The sequence below is a fragment of the Chaetodon auriga genome, chromosome 22 (genome assembly GCF_051107435.1).
Source record: "Chaetodon auriga isolate fChaAug3 chromosome 22, fChaAug3.hap1, whole genome shotgun sequence".
NCBI lineage: Eukaryota > Metazoa > Chordata > Actinopteri > Chaetodontiformes > Chaetodontidae > Chaetodon > Chaetodon auriga.
The window spans coordinates 19,277,840-19,298,851 of record NC_135095.1 but is presented as its reverse complement, the minus strand read 5'-3'; the positions used below and the strand labels follow the sequence as shown (position 1 = coordinate 19,298,851).

Here is a 21,012-nt window from a genome sequence, read left to right as displayed (position 1 = left end):
CACTAAAAAATGCAATAAGTCCTAAACATCCTGCTTTTGTTTCTGTGTTTGTGTGCGAATCAAAGAGGTGGACGTTGGGAAGGACGAGGAGTTCACGGTCAGTACTCAGGGAGCTGGAGGTCAGGGCAAACTGGACGTCAAGATCACCTCACCGTCACGTCGACCAATCCCCTGCAAGCTGGAGTCAGGTGCAGTCAATGAGGTGCACACAGTGAAGTACATTCCCCCTGAGGAAGGACCGTACAGAGTGGACATCAGCTACGATGGAAACCCTGTACCAGGAAGTCCATTCACTGTGGAGGGCGTCATGCCCCCCGACCCTTCAAAAGTGAGTTACTGTAAAGATATTTTCCTTAAAGCTTTTGTTAAAGTTTCAGACATTTAACTTTCGTCTGAGTCTTAGGTCTGAGTAAACCTTTCCTGATCCCAGTAAACCTTTCTTGGTCTGAGTAAACTTACCTGGTCCCAGTAAATCTTTATTGGTCCTTGCAATCCTTATGTGGCCTTAGGAAACCTTTCTTGCCAAAGTTAACTTTCCCTAGTGGGTGTAATCATCTCTTGGTCTGAGTATAAAAGATCTTGGTTGTCTACCTTCCAGGTTCGAGCCTATGGCCCAGGTCTTCAGGGTGGTGTTGTGGGTAAACCGGCCCCCTTTGCTATTGACACAAAGGGAGCTGGTACTGGTGGGCTGGGCCTGACAGTTGAGGGACCCTGTGAGGCCAAGATCGAATGCCAGGACAACGGTGACGGATCCTGCTCCGTGTCTTACCTGCCCACCGAGCCAGGGGAGTACGCCATCAACATCCTGTTCGCAGACCAGCACATTCCCGGGTCCCCCTTCAAGGCCGTGGTCCAGTCGGTCTTTGACCCCAGCAAAGTGACAGCCAGTGGCCCTGGCCTGGAGCGCGGCAAAGTCAATGAGGATGGATCCTTCACGGTGGACTGCTCTAAAGCAGGAGAGGCCGAGCTCACCCTCGAGATCATCTCTGACTCCGGAGCCAAAGCTGAAGTTCACGTCCAGAACAACAGCGATGGGACCTACTCCATCACTTACATCCCACAGTTCCACGGCATGTACACCATCACCATCAAATATGGAGGACACGCAGTACCGAAGTTCCCTGCCCGGCTACAGGTGGACCCGGCGGTCGACACCAGCGGGGTGAAGGTCTATGGCCCAGGAGTGGAACCCAGAGGTGAAATATTTGCTGCACTTTTCTCTTCATGTGCTATTTTCTGTTTTGGACCAACTTGATTTTAGATGTAAATGATGCGTTGAGCTTCCTTCTGTGATCAGTTTTTAAGCAAAATAATTAATTTATAAAAATAACATGAAGACGGAGTTACAAGTTAATTAAACCACTGAGGGTGAGTGATCTCTCAAATACTTATACAAGTAAAATCACAAACAGAAAACAAGAAATGAGATCATAAATGCTCCAATCCTCCCGGATTCATGAAGCAACAAGAAGTGGTTCGTCCTGAAACGACCCCCCCAGGGTTAGGGTCCCAGACTACATAAAAACACCTGCTTGTATTTGATGCAATGTTTGTTCTGTGTAAAAAATAAACTGAACAGCTTGATTGTTGTGGAGGATAGTGGAATATCAGGCTGAATGAATCCTGTTGGTGACTGTCAGGATTCATCAGGAGTCATCAGCATATAGTAAGAGCTGATCTCAGAGTTTTATCTTTCAAAAAATCTGTTGTTCCTCATCTAATAAAATAAACCAAGCTTCTTAAATGTGTTTACATGTTTAGAATGCTGAATAAGAACCTTTCAGTGTGAAATTAGCAAAATCATGATTCATCTAAAAATAAATGAGCAAAACTGACACCTGCAGTGTTTTTTCAGAAATCACATGACTTGTTAGACACAGTCATTTTTAGACGGTAAAACTGATGTCAGAGAGTCACATTCTGGTTTGATTTGAGTAGTAGACGTCACTGTGTTTTATCCTTACAAAACTTCATTCTCTGTATTTTCACTCGTGTTTCTACAGGCGTCCTGAGGGAAGTGACCACCCATTTCACAGTGGACGCTCGGGCTCACTTCAAGAGTGGTGGCAGCCATATCAAGGCCTGTATCTCCAATCCATCGGGCACCAACACAGATGCCTACATCACTGACAAAGGCGATGGGACCTACAGAGTGGAGTACACACCCTATGAGGACGGTGAGACTTTTTATTCCTCGTGTTAATGTGTGTCCCTGGAAGCAGAACCTGTGTTTGAGCTTCAGTCAGCAGACTGGATGAGTTCATCAGCAGAGTGCAGCAGGAGGAGGGTTTGCTGCCGGTTTAATGGGTGTTTTTCCACAGCAGCACATCATAATGTTGAAATGAAGTGCCTTGTGGCTTTCATAAAGCTTCTGTTTTCCCTCAGTAAAGAGAAAGAGCCAAGCAACAATTAAAGTCGTTCCTGCAGAATGATTTCATCATGTTTAACACTCTTAATGTGGTAATCTCATGGGTCCTTTTAATGGTGTTTAGGCAGTATCCTGATGTAACCCCACCATCAAAATCCAAAACAAACATGTTTTATTTCTAATCCTCATTTAAATCACACAATGACAACATGACAACTATTAGATGTACTTAATTTACACAAGTAACCAAGCTAACAGCAGGGCACTAATAGGCTAAGTTTAGCATGTTAGCTTCAAAGCTTAGCTGAGTAAACTAGGTCAACACTGGAGTGAAAAGGGGCTTATTATGATATAATTGATATAATTATGATAATGCACTAATATGCTTGCATGCATTAGATATCAGGACATGCTAATTGTTAACATGCATGGTAACTGTTAAACGTACTAAATGTGGCTTGCAGGCTAAATTTATTAGCTAACATGCTAATGTGTAGCTTAAAGCCCTGCTGAGTCTTCTTGGTCCTTATGGAAGCGCCTGAAAACCAAATAAATAGACACGTCGTGTCGGCCAAAGGTCATTGGTCAAAGTAATTAAACCCACATTTAGTAGTAATCATGCAGCAGTGTATTTATAGTATTTATAGTATAGTATTTTTAATCATCACATGTCTCTGCAGTCATGCTGTACACCTGTTTGTAGTAATATACAGAGATGTAGTATTGAGCAAACAGTCCTCCAACAGTGACTCTGGAAAAGTGAAGATAAACAGTACAAAGATAGAAACATGTACAGAAGCTAACATGAATGAATATCAGGCCTTCACTGCTCAGTGAAAGAGGAAAAACAGAGTGAGAGGTGGGAGGGATGAGCTGCTGGTATTAATAGCTGGAGTCTGTCTGCTCGCAGCAGATGGTTTTCCACTGATAGTAATGTGTGACATGTTGGAGCCCATTGCATTGTGGGACAGAAATACTCTCCCCTGTGGAGGCTTCGGTCACACTGAGATTTCATAAAAGCTGATTCTCTGTCACTCTGAAACATACATGCACTTCCAGGTTTGTAGATAAAGGTTCAAAACCCCGCACTGCCTGGCAAAATGTGAGGAAAGAAAATCCACGTCGATCTCAACGTGCGTGATCCCCTTTGGTCGTTTTGAAAGACGCTATCATGTTTCCCAGCATCGACACACATCAACTCTGCAGAGAAGAATAATATCACAATATTTCCCAGGGCTGGCACATCCCAGCTACCATACCTTGATTTCTTGTGCTTCAGTCAACAGTTGACACATGACTTGGTGACTCTAGAAACTGTCAGGTTATGGTTATGTCAGCTAACATGCTAAAAGTTACATGTTAAAATACCTTGATGTTCTGTCTGCAGGTTTGCATCTGATTGAGGTGTTGTTTGATGAGGTCTCGGTGCCTAAGAGTCCCTTCAGGGTGTCGGTGACTGAAGGTTGTGATCCCAGTCGAGTTCGAGCCTACGGTCCAGGCCTGGAGGAAGGTCTTGTTAACAAACCAAACCGCTTCACTGTTGAGACCAGGTGAATTTTACTGTGTTTCTTCATGTAACATGCTTGAATCCTCTTTAGACCAATCAGTCAAATCTAAATGTTTTGATGGAGAAATGACTGATTTGACCTTAATTGAGTCCCAAACCCAAACATCCTGCTCATTTGCCCTCTGCCCTCTTCCTCAGAGGTGCTGGCACCGGAGGTCTTGGCCTGGCCATTGAGGGTCCATCTGAGGCCAAGATGTCTTGTAAGGACAACAAAGATGGCAGTTGCAGTGTGGAGTACATACCCTTCACTCCTGGAGAGTACGACGTCAACATCACCTTTGGGGGTCTTCCTATCCCAGGTGATACATCTAAACCGTTTCATCCACCATGTTAAAATCCAGGTTTCTAGGACTCGGTTTTGATGTGGTTTACATTTTATAGATTCTGGTGTATTTCAGGTAAAGAAATTACTCCCTTCTGGCCTCTGTATGTGTTGCAGGGAGTCCATTCCGGGTTCCAGTGCGAGAGCTGGTGGATCCCAGTAAAGTGAGGTGTTCTGGTCCCGGCCTTGGAAGTGGAGTCCGGGCCCACGTGCCTCAGACCTTCACAGTAGATAGCAGCAAGGCTGGTGTGGCACCCTTAGAGGTCCAGCTGTATGGGCCCACTGGTAAGACCCCATACACAACCTGATCCAAACCTAGTCCGTCAGTGGTTCACCTGAAAGTTTTGCTTCTTACAAACATGAGTCCGGATGCACGTTAGCATTTTTTGTGAAGCTGCTAACCTGGCTAAAAACACATCATGATATGAGATGCTGTTGGGACTCAAACATTTTATTTTGAAACTCTGGTTGCTCTTCAGGTGTGGCCGAGCCAATCAGCATCACCGACAACGGCGATGGTACTCACACAGTCAACTACACTCCTGTCAACGATGGCCCGTACACAGTGTGCGTGAAGTACGCCGACCAGGAAGTCCCTCGCAGGTCAGTACTGAAGGGATTCGAACATAAAGAGGGAACGATCTCTTACTGGTTTAGGTTTTATCTCTCAAACCGTCTCCTCTCAGTCCTTTTAAGATCAAAACATTACCGGCTCATGATGCCAGTAAAGTTCGGGCCAGCGGTCCAGGTCTGAATGCATCCGGAGTGCCAGCCAGTCTGCCGGTTGAGTTCACCATCGATGCCAGAGACGCCGGAGAGGGACTGCTCACTGTTCAGATACTGGTGAGTAACAGATTCCTGTCCACACTGAGACCAAGTCATCATGGCTGAGAGAGAGTAGGGTCACACCTACAAGGGTGCAAAACCAGCTCAGGACCTGGCCTCAATGCGCAGGATGAATGTCTTGATTAATTTCTGTTCTGAAAACAAATCTGCAACCAGGACCTTAAATAGTACCTCTTATAGGGAGGCAGTGTGAGATTACTAAAGCCAGAGAATCTACTTTATTTTCTTTAATGTAATGATTTAATCACAGACATATGAAAAAACAAAAAAAAAACAACACCAAGACATTGTGAACAACAGTGTGTGGGTGATTTACTGTTGTTTTAAAAACCCAGCATCAGCGTAGTCGGCTAAGGCTGAAGGCCTGGTCACACCAGAGCACTGAAATGTCTGAAGAAATACACTGAACTTCAAAGGATTTGACTCAATCAGTGGAACTTCTGAGGAAACCGAACGACGAGCAGTGTCAGCCAATTTTCCACCAAACTGGACAACTGACAACTGCACTGAAAGTTTTTCTGTGGAAAAAGGAGGAAGTCTTTGAAGGCACAACCTGCTGCTGGTCTTTCTCTGGTGTGGTCGGGTCCTGCATTCAAAACAGGAAACAGTTTGCAGTCGTACAGGCTTCAGGTTCATCAGGTCAGGACTGAATGTGACAGGTGGATATTGGACCTGGACCCTTCTAATAATCTTTCTCTTTTAACCCCTGATTCAACCCCTCCATGTGGCGTCCTGGTCCACCGTGGGGGGCTTGTTGCTGGTGCTGCAGGGTCCGGATGGGTGCAGGCGCGAGGCCTCTGTGTTTGTGGAGGACTGGGGCAGGAGGGTGTGGGAGACACATATAGTAAAGAAAACCATCCCCTTCAGTATTCATAAGAGAGACAGCGTAAGGCCTGGACTCTCCTCTGTCACCCCCTCACCCCTCATCCCCCTTCCCTTCCCCCCTCCTCCTTCACTTTAAACAGACAGTGCAAAGAGACAGAAACACATGTGTAGATGCATTTCTGTATATGTGATAGCAATAAACCTTCTGCTTCTACTTTCTATTAGTTTAAGAGGCTCAGTGGAGACCAGTGAGCTTTGTCCTATTTACAGCTTTAGTTCAGTGCTTCTTCTGTGAAGTCTGTATGATTTCTGTGCAGATAAATAAAATAGATTTTGAAAAAACAAGTTAAAACAGTCCATTTAGTCGCTGATATGGAGCTTTCGACCATATTGCATGTTAATTAGGACTAATTAAAACATCAGCATTGCCTCTCGACAACAGCTTCACCACAGTGTCGAAGCAGCAGCTGCTCTGGAGCTTTTGATCGAAGTACTTGCTCCTCGTCAGCCGGTGGACTCCTCATGTGATGTGATCCAGAAATGCACTTCTTTCAGATGGATAATGAAGGTGATGTGATGTGACTGAAAGCTCCAGAGCAGCCACTAAATGGAGAGCAGTTTCCTGTAAAGAGTGCTGTCATTTGGAGCTAATCAGGGGCAAACAGAGGACCGTGTGTTCAGCACTCGTCCTCTTAATTAGTTCCTGTCTGGAGAGTCTTTCTGTCAGTGCACAGCTGATCAGATGAACATGTGAGTTTTATCTGCAGCAAATGAATGATTCAGCATACATTAAGAAGAATATTGTTTTCAGTATTACATGAAAAATGAACAAATATTACTTTTAAACCAAACTTTAACAGACCTGTGAGATTAACTGCAGGCAGTGACTGAACAGGGCTGGATCTGCTCAAACAGAATTTAAACTGACAATGATTGATATATCTGCAAATATATCTTTTTCTTCCATTATTTTCTTAACGTTTTATGTGGTGAAGATGTGTTTCAGGTAGGAATTGGACTCGACATGCAGACAGGGAGTAAAGGAAAAACAGGAATTTGTTGAATGTGTAATGAGGAAACAGTTGGTGAGTTAGTGAGGCACGAGGTTCTGAGGTGGAGAGCGGTTCAAAGAGCGCACCACTGAGCAGCAGAGACAATCTGGTGACGAGTCTTCAGCAGTCCACAGTCTTTGTACTGTGCTGATTGTGATGAGTCCCAGCTGAGTAGGAGTCAGCTCCCAACCCTCCACCTGGAGAACCTCGCCCAGCCTCTGCCAAAAAAGGAAGCACAGGAAACGAAGCCCCACGCCTCTCCACAGCACACAAGAAAACCAGAGATCTGCAAACCGCCACCGAAGAGACAGACAGCAATAAAGAAATCAATAAAGAATCAATAAAACCTGCTTTTTCCAGGCTTTAAACACGCTGGTAGCTGAATGTTTATGGTGCATGGCCTCGGCAGCATTGCCGCTTCAATCCCAGCCAGTAACTTAGTACATGTAGTTTTGAGGTACTTTTCATTTAGTGCTATTTCTAAGTCGTCTGTAGTTACTGCCCCCGCCCCCCTCCTCCCTCTGTGGTCTACCTGTGAGCTGACCTTTCAGTTTGTCTAATGATCTAACAGACACATGTGGTGTTCAGTTCTCCACTAACCGGAGTGCTTCGTAAACCTGCCTCCATCCATCCATCCATGCACCCCCCCGCTGCATTGAGTAGAGTTAGCTCCTGTGTGATGTCGAACAGTAAACAGTACATGTGAGTACTGTGAACACCACTGGTCTCAAACCATCAGGAGCCATCCAGGGTCGTTAGTCTGACCGGAGGTTGGACAGAGCTTCAGTCTGGTGTCCTGCACATTCACAGTCCTGCCTCCTGGATGGAAGCCATGTTTATCCACAGTCATGGACTCTAAGGGGTGGAGACATCACAAAGGGCACCAGCTGCAAGTGGTGGGTCCAGAACGTCGTCTCAATTGATGCTGGGACCTTAAATTTGGTTTTATTCCACATGTTAAGCAGCACTGCTTAAACCTTGTTGCTTTGAAAATGTTGTCCAAAAACAGGAAAAAAAAGAAAAAAAACAGAACTGTGCGTGACCACAGCAGACGAAAGGCACTGATACAAAGACTGATCTGGAATCAGATCATTCAACCGAAAGTCACAGTTCAGTGGATAGTAGCTGTTACTGCCAATGGCACATGGTACTGCAGGAGACCACTGATGGCCAGTACTTTTACTCAGTAGAGAACCTGAAACGTATTGACACACCACTGACTTCCTGTCCATGTGTCTCCAGGACCCAGAGGGAAAACCCAAGAAGGCGAACATCCGAGACAACCGAGATGGGACGTACACGGTGTCCTATGTACCGGACATGACGGGACGTTACACCATCACCATCAAATATGGAGGAGACGAGATCCCGTACTCGCCGTACCGCATCCACGCGCTGCCCACCGGAGACGCCAGCAAGTGTTTGGTCACAGGTCAGACTCCGCCCATCACTGCTCCGTAAACCAATCAGACTTCATCACCTGAATGAGTCACAACATCACTGATCCACTTATTGTTTTCCCACAGTGTCAATCGGAGGACACGGACTGGGTGAGTAAACTTTAGCCTCCATGATCACATGAGCGGTGTTTTTGAAATTTAATAAGGCGATGGAGCGTTTTTCCTTCGAGTGGGTCATTTTGTTTATTTCAAGTCACATTGCCACACCCGTCACAGTGACATTGGTCTGAAACAGCAGGACACAAGAAGACCCTCAAAAACAAAGTTTGTAAAGTTCAGTTTCTGAGAATCTCCAGGTTCATCATGTGGTGGAAAAGCGAGATTTGCAACTGTGATCAGATCAGTTTAGATCTGTTTGTCAGTTAAAAAAGAAGCACAGCCCACTGACTCCTGATCGGCCCTCCATCTTGTCAGGATCAGGCATCGGCCCGACCATCCAGATCGGAGAGGAGACAGTCATCACCGTGGACGCAAAGGCTGCTGGGAAAGGTAAAGTCACCTGTAAGGTGTCGACTCCTGACGGCGCGGAGCTGGACGTGGACGTGGTGGAGAACGCTGATGGAACCTTTGATATTTACTACACGGCTCCGGAGCCGGGGAAGTACGTCATCACCATCCGGTTTGGAGGGGAGAACATTCCCAACAGCCCCTTCCACGTGGTGGTGAGTGACCCTGCAGACCTGAGAGCTTCGGCTCGACCTGTCGGTGTTTTCAGTGGTTGACTAGAAAACACTCAAAGGTCACCAGTCAACATGGTGAAAATGAGCAAAAATGACCACAAACATTCAACAACGTGAAGAGTTTTTATACGGATGCTGTGTCGCGTGTTGTGTGTTTTTAACATCGTGCTACCTTCACGTTTGCCAGGTGTGAGTCTTAACAAGCAGTCTGCAGTTCAAAGTGCACTCATATGAAACGACTCTCCAGTCGAGGCTCGCTTACAGAACCAGACGATTTGATTGGTTAATTAAAGTATGAAGTGACAGTGTGGAGGTTGGGATGATGGAGGGTAAATGTAAAGAAATTGAAAGGATCATAATTTTTACTACAATGCTAACGTGCTAAATGTTAGCATGACGATACGACAGAAGACCTGCAGTGTAAATGTGTCCTTAAACGCATCACGATGTCCCTCCTGTTACACCTGAAAAACTGTCTGTGCACGGAGGCTCTGTGTGTGTGTGTGTGTGTGTGTGTGTGTGTGTGTGTGTGTTTCCTAAAGGTTCTCTGTTGTTTCCTGTCAGGCGAGTGATTCCATCCCAGTAATAGAGGAACCGTGTGATAAGCTTCAGTCACAGCAGGCCTTCACTCCCTATGTGGGCTTCTCCCCTCACTGGGTACACAGTATTCTTACTGTCTGCTGGGGACACAGTATTCTTACTGTCTGCTGGGGACACAGTATTCTTACTGTCTGCTGGGGACACAGTATTCTTACTTTCTGCTGGGGACACAGTATTCTTACTGTCTGCTGGGGACACAGTATTCTTACTGTCTGCTGGGGACACAGTATTCTTACTGCTGTTCACCTGCAGAAGCTGCTCTCAGACCTTCTGTCAGTCAAACTGTCCTCTTTGCCGCCTCTGTTGGATCCCTGCAGCTCTTCCTGACCCACACGGTCAATAACAGCCCACATTCGCTCATAGATTTTGTGTTGGCTCAGCATGGTGCTGCATGATTCATCTGCATGATCATCTGTTCCCTGCTGGGGGGAAGGGGGGCTGGTTTCACGCAGACTGGATTCTGTTCCAGATTCCAGATCAGTTGAAGTTCATCTCAGCAGAGAAGCTGCAGCACGGCTTGACAGCTCAAAGCTGTGCACAAAACATTTTATTGTAGATTTATTTTGGATTTTTTTTGGATTATTTTTATTGGATTGGTTTTATTTTATTAGCGTACAGTATTAAAGGTGTTTATATAGCAGCTGAGCTCAGACAGATAGAAAGGACGTCTTGTCTAACTGGTTTAGGTCCAGTCTAAATCTCGGTGCACCCAGTCCCTGATGCTCTCTCGGCCTCTCTACCATCCTGCTGTGCTTCCTCCTCCTCCTCCTCCTCCTCTCTCTGGACAAGATCCCAGAGTTCCCAGCATGGTGCCACTAACAGTCCTCCCCTCTGGCTCTGGTTTAGGCCACCGATGATCCCATCAGCCCCGTGGACGGGATGGAGCCGATGCTCCGCCCCTTCAGTCTGGTCATTCCCTTCACTGTGCAGAAAGGAGAGATCACAGGTGAGAGTTCTGTCCACAGGTTTGTCTTTGAGAGGAACAGGTAAGATTTCAGTTCTCTGAGAAAAGAGTGAAGCTGTATTCGCCCTCCTATTTATATTGGCTGATATGTGGTGTAAATATTGATTTATGAGGATTGCAGTCAAGTGAGTTTTATTTATTTAGCTCAGTCTGTGCAGCATTGGACAGCCTCTGTCCTAAAACCCTCAGTTTATTTACAGCCGTGGATTAATCCACAGTTGGTGCTTTCTGGATGTGAGACAAAATAAACGACGCTGTTCAGATCTCTTATTTATGGGATGACATTCCATGATAGGTTAACGACTATTGTTTTTGTATTTTGTATCCCAGGTGAAGTACGAATGCCGTCCGGTCGAACCGCCTGTCCTCATATCACCGACAACAAGGACGGCACCGTCACTGTCAAATACTCCCCGACAGAGCGAGGCCTGCACGAGATGGACATCAAGTATGATGGAAACCACATCCCAGGTGACACCCCAGCATGCGCTCCATTTACTTCATATGCCTTTTTTTTTCAGGCTGAAGCAACAGTGATCGATTCGGTCAGAGGCCTTTGGAAACAAACAGACGAGCTCTGGCTGCACTTTATCAGTCTGTCCTGGTCTTAATGGTCCTGTTGTGTTTTCTCTGTTCCAGGAAGTCCACTCCAGTTCTATGTTGATGCCATTAACAGTGGTCATGTGACAGCGTACGGTCCTGGTCTGAGTCACGGCACGGTGAACAGACCGGCCACCTTCACTATCGTTACTAAAGATGCTGGAGAAGGTATCAATACAATAACATGTTAAACTGTCAGTGATTTTTAACGTGTGCTGACTGAAGTCGCGCTGTGGACATTGTAGTAAATTTCCTGTGTGAGATGTAGCACAGGTAACGTGACCCCTGCCCATAGTTTTAACCTCCTCTTTATCAGGGACCGGCCTTTATTAGTGTGTCTGTCTCTGCAGGTGGCCTCTCCCTGGCTGTTGAAGGTCCCTCTAAAGCAGAGATCAGCTGTAAAGACAACAAAGATGGGACTTGTACTGTGTCCTACCTGCCCACCGCACCTGGAGATTACAACATCATCGTCAAGTTTGATGACAAACACATCCCCGGCAGCCCCTTCACTGCCAAGATCACCGGTACTAAAACTCTGTGTGTGTATGGAAGGTCAGAAAGAACCTGAAAAAAAACTGATACGATGGGGATTGATCAGGCCAATCAATTCCCGCTCTGTTCAGTTAGGTCAGTACTGGTGCTGACACCAAACTGATGGATTACGGTACCCACACATGTAGACGATTCCTCTTCTGTCTTCTGCTATCTTCCTTCCTTCCTTTTCATTTGGCTGTAGCAGACATCAAAGACTGGAGGTCCGCCATGTTCCTTCAGCTAAAGTCACACAGTTATTTATTTAGCTGAACGTGTTTCAGGTGCTATTAGCTGTAATTTATTTGTTGATATGAAAGTTTTCTGCCTAAACGGTGAAAACGTCTCATCAGTGTTGAGAAAATTTGACCTTGAATTTTACTCTGGTTGTGATTGAGCTCCACTACCTAAATGAGGTTTTCAGCTTGTTTTAGTTCTCTCTATCCAAACTTTTCATAGGTTTGCGTTTTGTAATTTCATTAAATTATTTCCTCAGTGTTTTATCTAAAACTATGAAAGAATTGTCTGTAATGTCTCTCTAGACCAAAACAGATCCAGTTGAGCTGGTTCTTACTTGTTTTGATGTGATTCGATCGACCTCCAGGTGACGACTCCATGAGGACGTCTCAGCTTAATGTCGGCACAGCAACAGATGTTTCCTTAAAGATCACGGAGACGGACCTGAGCAGCCTGACCGCGAGCATCAGGGCGCCGTCTGGAAACGAGGAGCCGTGTCTGCTAAAGAGGCTGCCCAACAGACACATCGGTCAGTCTTTACTGCTCAAAGTTTCCATCCAGGTTCAAGTTTTCATTAAGGAAACACATCAGACTCTTTCTTTGTGTTAATAATATTCTGGTATGGAATGTAAATTCTTCTTATGAAACATTTTATTTGTAGGACGTAGGTAGATACTGTATAACATAAAGACACCGAGTAGACAAGTAAAACCTTCCAGCATCAGTCCAACAGAAACCGTCAAACAGTCAAATGAAAGAACAGATTTCCAGGTCTGAAATGGTTCCTCCTGCCCTCAGGGATCTCGTTCACTCCAAAGGAAGTGGGCGAACACGTGGTGAGCGTGAAGAAGAATGGCAAACACGTGACCAACAGTCCATTTAAGATCATGGTGGGTCAGTCGGAGATCGGAGATGCCAGTAAGGTGAAGGTTTACGGTCAGGGGCTGGTGGAGGGTCAGACCTTCGAGGTGGCCGAGTTCATTGTCGACACGAGGAACGCAGGTAAGATTAACACCTTCATTTAAACAGGAAGTTCAGCGCTTGTTCACATGGTCTTCCTCAGCAGATGGAGATGTTCAAATGGTATTTTAAGGACTTTTCGCCTATTCTGACTGAAAAACTGAGCTTGCTTCCGCAGTTTTTACCTTAGAAACAGCAGCTGGCAAATCAATCGTGAACTGACGAGAACGTTTAGCCTCAGTTTGGGAAAAGTTTGAGTATTTGTGACAATTTGAGTATTTGTGACAATAAGTCAGAATAAAACACTAATTGGTGTCATTTTTCAGTTAATAAAATGTCTTCTGGTTGGATGATTTTTCCACAAGATATTTGTATTTCCTATTGATCTTGATTTGAACCTCAGCTCCTCCTCATCTTCCTCTCTGCTCTCAGGATATGGAGGTCTGGGTCTGTCCATCGAGGGTCCCAGTAAAGTGGACATTAACTGTGAGGACGTGGAGGACGGGACGTGTAAAGTCACCTACTGTCCAACTGAACCTGGAAACTACATCATCAACATCAAGTTCGCTGACCAACACGTCCCAGGTGCAAACCGTCAGGCTGATGGAGGATTTACTCTCTCACAGGTTCTGCATTCATGCTTCGTTAACGTCGCGATGTTTCCGTCTGAACAGGAAGTCCGTTCACAGTGAAGGTGTTCGGAGAGGGCAGGATGAAGGAGAGCATCACCAGGAAGCGTCAGGCTCCCTCCATCGCCACTGTGGGCAGCACCTGTGACCTCAACCTCAAGATACCAGGTGAGCTGTGACATCACCATCTCCTCCACCCGCTTCCTCTGCCTCTCTGCTTCCTCCTCTTCACCTCCTTCTCTTTGTCCCTCCTTTTCCTCCTTCCTCCCTGCTCCTCCGCGCTGCTTTCAGGGAACTGGTTTCACATGGTTTCGGCTCAGGAGCGCCTGACTCGCACCTTCACGCGCAGCAGTCACACCTACACCCGGACCGAGCGGACGGAGATCAGCAAGACTCGAGCGGGGGAGACGAAGAGGGAGGTCCGCGTGGAGGAGAGCACGCAGGTGGGAGGAGAGCCCTTCAGAGACGTGTTCGGAGACTTCCTGGGACGAGAGAGTCTGAGCGGATTCAATGGCATGCCGGCGGGCGGGCGGCCGCCGCTGCAGGACGGTGTGTGTGGACGAGTGTGTGTTCTCTGTGTGTTGATACTGAGGCAGGTTTTCAGTGTGTGTGCATGTGTGTGACTGCTGAGGAACTGTGCGCAGAGTGCAGTGTCTGTTACTTCTAACCGAGTCTGCATGTTGACGTCGTGGTTTTGATGCGCCGAAGGTTCCTGTGCTCTCAAAACATGTTTGAATGTTTACTGCAGTAAAAGTACTAATACCACACTGTGAAAGTACTCCACTGCCAGTACAGAGTCCCTGTCAGTGTGTTTCTCTCTGCTGTCTGTGGATTCATGTTCCTGCTGCATTCATGTGTTCATTCACGTTCCTGCTGCATTCATGTGTTCATTCACGTTCCTGCTGCATTCATGTGTTCATTCACGTTCCTGCTGCATTCATGTGTTCATTCACGTTCCTGCTGCATTCATGTGTTCATTCATGTTCCTGCTGTAGATGTTTCAGCTGGAGCTCATTGAACTCCTTTATATCCTGTTGGTTCTTTAATCTTCATCAATGCTTCAGATTCTAGAAGATCATCACATGTTTGCAGCACGGCGTCCTGTGAGAACCTCGTATCTCCAAACATCTGACGAGCTCAGAAAACAGGGTGTTTTCAGCTTTGTGATGATGCATTTTCCATCTCAGTGCCAAATTTTCATTAAAAAAAAAACAGTATTTAGTTTCAACTCAGCTGTTTTTTTAGTGGAACTATTTTGGGTTAAGGGGTTTAGGTTTCGGGGTGAGGGTACCTCTTTGGACAAGGTGTTACACTGCAGTTTATTTTAGCTTGTGTATGTTCACATTGTGAAAGTGTTTCTTGTCCTCCTCATATATCAGTCAGATTTTTGTGTGCATTTACTTTTTCATTATTAATTTTTAGTATTTATTTTCATACGTGAAGGCTAAAAGTCTGGAAAGAGCTTACAAAGACCTTTTTTATGGTGAGATAGTGGTAAACATGTTTTGGGTCTCTGTAGCATCAACTCGAGTCGAGAAGCATGTTCTACCAAACTCAGCTGATCACTAACGACTGAGGTTCTGAAAACACTCACAGACTGTTAACTCTAACCGTCAGCAGAACCCAGCAGGACAAATCATCTGATCCGAGTCTTTCCCTCCATCCTCCTCCTCCCTCTCAGGTGAGGCAGGTAACCAGGAGATGACCGCTCAGGTGACGAGTCCTGGAGGAAAGACAGAGGACGCAGAGATCATTAAGGGAGAGGACAGCACCTACAGCGTCCGCTTCATCCCTCAGGAGATGGGAGCTCACACTGTTAATGTCAAATATCGGGGCCAGCACGTCCCCGGGAGCCCCTTCCAGTTCACTGTGGGGCCCCTGGGAGAAGGAGGAGCCCACAAGGTCCGAGCGGGAGGAACCGGCCTGGACCGAGGAGTGGCAGGGATCCCAGGTGGGCTGGAAAAAGATTTCCCCCTCTTCCTCTCTCCTTTTCTTCCTGTATTCCCCCCTCTTCTTCTTCTCTGTCCTCCATTCCCTCCTCTCCCCTTTTCCTTTCCCTTCTTACTCCTTCCTCCTCTTCTTTGTCAGTATCCTCTTTCCTTCTTCCTTTTTTGTTACATTTGTTCAAATCAAAGGCAGCATTTTACATGTTGGTGCTACTCGTCCGCCACATGTTGGCAGAACTGATGCTGATAAATGTGAGATGTTTTTTGGTTTTCAGCTGAGTTCAGTATCTGGACCAGAGAGGCCGGTGCTGGAGGTCTATCCATCGCTGTGGAGGGACCAAGCAAGGCTGAGATCACCTTTGAAGACAGAAAGGATGGATCCTGTGGAGTCGCCTATGTGGTTCAGGAGCCTGGTGAGATGCTAACACAGACTCTAGATCAGATTTGATCCCTAATCGACACATTAAGTGGCCTGAGTGCACAGGTTTATGTAAAAATAGTCACAAGTTGGACTTCCACAGACGGAAGTGTCCCACGTAGAGAGAACATTTTAGGTGGAGTACCACAAGACTTAACTTTTGGTCCCGCGCTCATCATTTTAAAGTACTGCCACCACAGAACTGATGTTCATCATCATGCCGATGACACTCAGCTGTATGTAGCTGCTGATCCTGAGCTACAGAGGAACAGGAGACTGTGAGCGTGACAGAATAATGATATTAAACCATAATATTCTCATAATATTCCTTCTCTCTAGGTGACTATGAGGTTTCCATTAAGTTCAATGATGAGCACATCCCAGACTCTCCGTTCATCGTGCCCATCGCCACTCTGTCTGATGACGCTCGCCGCCTCACCATCACCAGCCTGCAGGTGAGACACGTCCTCAAAACCTTCACTGAGGTCCATAAAACAGGTTCTGCGGAGCCATCCGAGGTCACTGATATATGAATCCTGTGATGTGCCATCTGCTGCATTACAGGTGACATTCTGATTTGCTATGAACACACTTATTATTAGTGTCTGACTGGATGCTCTATACTGACAGAGTGTATTTCTGTGCTCGTATGTGTAGAAATGTATCTCTGCTATGTTCTTCTTTTAACTATAGCTCAATATATTTGGCCTCTGACCTTTGTGGATAAGACTGGAGCTTCAGTTCTCATCACCTCACTCAACATTTTCAGCTGAGCCTGTAGTTTCCAAACAGATTGTCAGAAATGCTCTTATCATTATTATTTATTTTATTATTATTTTATCTTATTTATTTATTGTATTTGCAATATTTGTGTTCCTGTTTCCAGACAAAACAATCAAAAATAGCAATTGGATAAAGTGCGATAAGCTTTGGTAAATCATTGATCAGATTCCTATTTTATACTCCCAATAAAATCATTGGATTCATCTTTTGGTTTTTACACTCAATCACAGTTTTTTGAGTTTTATTGAACATGCCTCTTTCTTCATCTGTTCTTTGTCAGGAAATGGGTCTGAAAGTTGGGCAGGAGGCTTCCTTTGCTGTACAGCTGAACGGAGCCAGAGGCCTGATCGATGCTAAGATCCACACACCTTCAGGAGCCATAGAGGAGTGTCACATCACTGAGCTGGACGGTGAGACGCTCGTTTTATCCCGTGATGCAAAAACACAGCAGTGATACCAACTGCAGTAAAAAGTATTTCCCTGTCTCAGTTAAAGTCAAGGTTCAAGTCTGGGTCCACTGTGTTTCTATGTCATCATTGTTAATGTGCATCGCTATGCTGATGACACCCAACTCTACACAGCTGTTGATTCTAATGATCAAAGCCTTATTTACTGGTGTGAAACCTAAAAGCTTGACTATCTGCAGATGACCTGGAACTTCCTTCGACTAAATCAGGACAAAACAGAGAGCAAAAGTATTGGAGAGAGTAATTATACCTACTGCAAAACAGTTTCAGCACTACACATTAACATTACAGTGCTTCAGAAGAATATGACAATAGAAAATCAGAATCATAAACCGTCAGAACCCATTATGAGTTTTTTATCCACATGTTTCTACAGACCAACATGCGATCAGATTCATCCCGAGGGAAAATGGAGTTCATTCTATAGATGTTCGTTTCAATGGAAGCCATGTTCCCGGCAGTCCCTTCAAGATCCGAGTGGGAGAACCAGGACAGGTTGGAGATCCTGGCATGGTGTCTGCCTTTGGACCAGGACTGGAGGGAGGAACCACTGGTATACATAAAAATACAGTCCCTAAAAATGGCTTAATTTCAAAGTCAATAAAAGAATTAATTTGGTTTTCCTGGGTGTTCGTTGTGTCCGTGTCCTCCTCCAGGTGTGGCGTCAGAGTTTATTGTGAACACGTGTAATGCCGGCTCAGGAGCTTTGTCTGTGACCATTGACGGACCGTCAAAGGTGAAGATGGACTGTCAGGAGTGTCCCGAGGGCTACAAGGTGTCCTACACACCTATGGCTCCTGGAAACTACCTGATCTCCATCAAGTATGGAGGACCCCAGCACATCGTAGGCAGCCCCTTCAAGGCCAAAGTCTCAGGTGGGTCAGTGGACCACACAGCCTATTATTGTGGTCGGAGATGGCACTACCCCTGGATGTTATGCTCTGGTGTCATGACAACCAGATGACCAGAACAATGGAAAATGTGCTAGCTCATTTAGGCTAATGAAAATCCTGATCTGAACCCAGTCATTGGAGGGGATGTCCATGTACTTTCAGAGATACAGTGCATGTCAAGCAGGTTCGCTGATATTCCTTTGGCTCTCTGTGCAGGACCTCGTCTGTCCGGTGGACACAGTCTGCATGAGACATCGTCTGTTCTCGTGGAAACTGTCAGCAAGTCTTCAGCGATGGGAGGGGCCTTTGCGTCCTTACCCAAATTCTCCTCAGACGCCAGTAAAGTCATCTCCAGAGGCGCCGGCCTGTCGAAGGCCTTCGTAGGTCAGAAGAACACGTTCACGGTCGACTGCAGCAAAGCAGGTGAGGAAGAACGCTTCAGGTCACAGACAGGAACGATTCGTTCTCGACCTGCAACATAAAAATGGATCATCGTTTGACTGATGTCTTTGTTCTTGACTCTGCAGGCACCAACATGTTGATGGTGGGTGTTCACGGGCCGAAGACGCCCTGCGAGGAGGTGTACGTCAAACACATGGGCAACAGGATGTACAACGTCACGTACACTGTCAAAGAACAAGGCAGCTACATCCTCATCGTCAAATGGGGGGACGAGAACGTCCCCGGGAGTCCCTTCCACGTCACCGTTCCTTAAAACTGAACTCTTCATCTCTATGTCCATCTCTCCGCTGCAGCTCCTCATCCTCCCCGTCCTGATGCACTGAAGGCACAAAGACTCTTCACTTCCTGTTGAAGTGGACAGTTTTCACGCTCTGTGCCAAATTTTTCATTCACTTCATTCTCTTCTTTGTGTCTCTTGGAGACACTCGCCGCCTGCGTCACCAGCCGTTGCATTTTGTCGCCATTTCTGAAAATTACAGCAAAGCTTCAGTTACAGACGAGACACCGTGTTTGTCTGACTGATGGTGCAGGAATCACTTTGAAAAGAGACAGTTTGAAATGTGAAGCGCTAACATGTTGAACATGAAAACAATCCACGGAGGCTGTTTCTGAATGACGTCCTGTCAGAGTCGCGTCACACCAGCATTTTTAAGTCAGCTTAAAACTTTGTGAATTTGAGCTGTTGACCAATTACAAACAGCCTTGACAGAGCTCACCGCACCAGAAGATATTAGCATGTTAGCACATTAGCTGCCTAATGCAAACAAGACTTGACTTGTGCACAAAATAGAATATCTAATGTGGATCTCATTTGCATGATATCTAACTGAAATCTAACCTTTCTAAGTCAAAATCTTGTCCAACCAAAGTGAATATAATGTGAGACATCAGAGCCGAAGTGAAGACAATCTTCCCTTCACGATGATGATGATGATGATTGTGATGAATTCAATCATTTGGACAAAACCAAACCAAAACCAAAGACTCTTCGAGATGTTTCAGGGTTTTGTGAAAACTGGTTTCGGTTTGTTCAACCTGGAATAGAAGCAACTGGTTTCACGTGACGTCTGTAACTGGTCAAACGTGTGTGTTGTGATGGTGTTTTCCCACAAAGCTGAGGTGATGATGGAGCATCAGGACAAGCTGTGCTGTGACTTATTTCAAGAAAAAACGTTTTATTTATTCTCCTTTTTCCCTCGTTTGATTTTCTTTGACAGAAAATGGTCTTATTGTTGAGAGAGCAGGTGATGAGGTTGGAGTTCTGTCCTGAATGATGATTTTTTTACCACAGGAAGAAGTGCAGTGAAACACAGCGATGTTGCAATGACACGATATTACAGAGTGACATTTTATAGTGATTTTATATGTATCAAAGATGAATGAATGACATGAATTTAACTGTTTGATATGTTAACCTTCATTCTGGCAAGATTGTGCAGGCATAATAAAAGTTTATTCGCTAACTTGCCACAAAGAGCGGCTGCTGGTCGTCCGATGATTGTTTGATTTTAACGAAACCCCAGAGCAGTGATTCTCAACGACCGGCCCGTGACCTGCTGCTGGTCCACTCGGTGATGGTTCCTGGGTTCCTGTGGTCTGAGAAGAACCGACCAACCGTCCACACCAGAGACGCCTCCACCAGCAGCCTGCAGGGAGCAGTGAGGCCCAGTTTGTCCTGAGGGTGGCGCCGCAGGAACAGTCATGGAGTCGTCTTCTGGGGAGCAGAAATGAGGAGGATCAGGACGTTTATCGATCACCTGCCTGCCTGTTTGCAGATCAGCGATGAACGATGGATTTGTTATTGTCAGTTATGTCTTTAATATTCACCAGGTGATCCAGTTTCAGGTCACGTCTGAGCAGAAATGTTCAGTGTTTAAATGCTGATTTCTGCTTTCCTGGTCGGCACATTTTTCTACCTTTGATGTAAAAATCTTTTCTTAATCAGTCAATGTTTTGACTTTGTGTCTCATATTTTTGGTCTTCCTTTGTCATTTTTCTGGTTTTCTAGTAATTTTTTGCTCTCATCCCTGAGGTGAAGTCAGGATGAGGCAGATCTCAGAGGCTCTTTTCACACTGACCCTCTCAGCTTCAGGCTCCAACAGGAAGTGGACTTGACTGATTAAAATTTCATCGTCTGCAGGTTTTTAAAGGCCGGACGGACTCGGCAGCAGCTTCTCTCTCTGGATTCGTCTGTTTTTCTCAGATGTGTTTGAGTCTCAGTCTGAGTTTCCCCCACAGGGATCTTTAAAGTTTCATCGAAACAACAACCAGGAGGCAGTAAAAACTGCAGCTCTGCTCAAGTTTGGACCAAACAAAAAGTTTAAAAAAGGAACTCGGCCCCTCAAAATGAGAAAGTTCACGAAAAGGTAGCATCATGAAAAACAGACGAGGGGAAGAAACTA

The 21,012-nt window shown here is 45.8% G+C and overlaps 1 protein-coding gene across 8 annotated transcripts in view; it reads left to right on the top strand.

Annotated features, from left to right (window-relative positions):
* The window catches only part of flncb (filamin C, gamma b (actin binding protein 280)), a 41,326-nt gene extending 21,242 nt beyond the window's left edge, over positions 1-20,084 (top strand). For 2 of the 8 annotated variants that reach the window (XM_076721636.1, XM_076721638.1), the window contains 30 exons: positions 66-328; positions 599-1,196; positions 2,004-2,177; positions 3,756-3,918; positions 4,074-4,234; positions 4,375-4,542; positions 4,737-4,860; positions 4,944-5,100; positions 5,873-5,989; positions 8,223-8,412; positions 8,507-8,530; positions 8,855-9,102; positions 9,685-9,777; positions 10,567-10,666; positions 11,015-11,155; positions 11,324-11,452; positions 11,635-11,808; positions 12,420-12,581; positions 12,851-13,054; positions 13,445-13,597; positions 13,687-13,809; positions 13,933-14,190; positions 15,323-15,592; positions 15,863-16,000; positions 16,345-16,460; positions 17,069-17,198; positions 17,632-17,808; positions 17,912-18,130; positions 18,365-18,571; positions 18,676-20,084. In XM_076721636.1, the coding sequence (XP_076577751.1) occupies positions 66-328; positions 599-1,196; positions 2,004-2,177; positions 3,756-3,918; positions 4,074-4,234; positions 4,375-4,542; positions 4,737-4,860; positions 4,944-5,100; positions 5,873-5,989; positions 8,223-8,412; positions 8,507-8,530; positions 8,855-9,102; positions 9,685-9,777; positions 10,567-10,666; positions 11,015-11,155; positions 11,324-11,452; positions 11,635-11,808; positions 12,420-12,581; positions 12,851-13,054; positions 13,445-13,597; positions 13,687-13,809; positions 13,933-14,190; positions 15,323-15,592; positions 15,863-16,000; positions 16,345-16,460; positions 17,069-17,198; positions 17,632-17,808; positions 17,912-18,130; positions 18,365-18,571; positions 18,676-18,863 (5,369 nt within the window). In that variant the 3' untranslated portion in view covers positions 18,864-20,084. The remainder of the gene's footprint in view (positions 1-65; positions 329-598; positions 1,197-2,003; positions 2,178-3,755; positions 3,919-4,073; positions 4,235-4,374; positions 4,543-4,736; positions 4,861-4,943; positions 5,101-5,872; positions 5,990-8,222; positions 8,413-8,506; positions 8,531-8,854; positions 9,103-9,684; positions 9,778-10,566; positions 10,667-11,014; positions 11,156-11,323; positions 11,453-11,634; positions 11,809-12,419; positions 12,582-12,850; positions 13,055-13,444; positions 13,598-13,686; positions 13,810-13,932; positions 14,191-15,322; positions 15,593-15,862; positions 16,001-16,344; positions 16,461-17,068; positions 17,199-17,631; positions 17,809-17,911; positions 18,131-18,364; positions 18,572-18,675) is intronic. The other 6 variants (XM_076721640.1, XM_076721637.1, XM_076721639.1 and 3 more) reach the window with 4 other exon arrangements.
* The last annotated feature ends 928 nt before the right edge of the window (positions 20,085-21,012 follow it).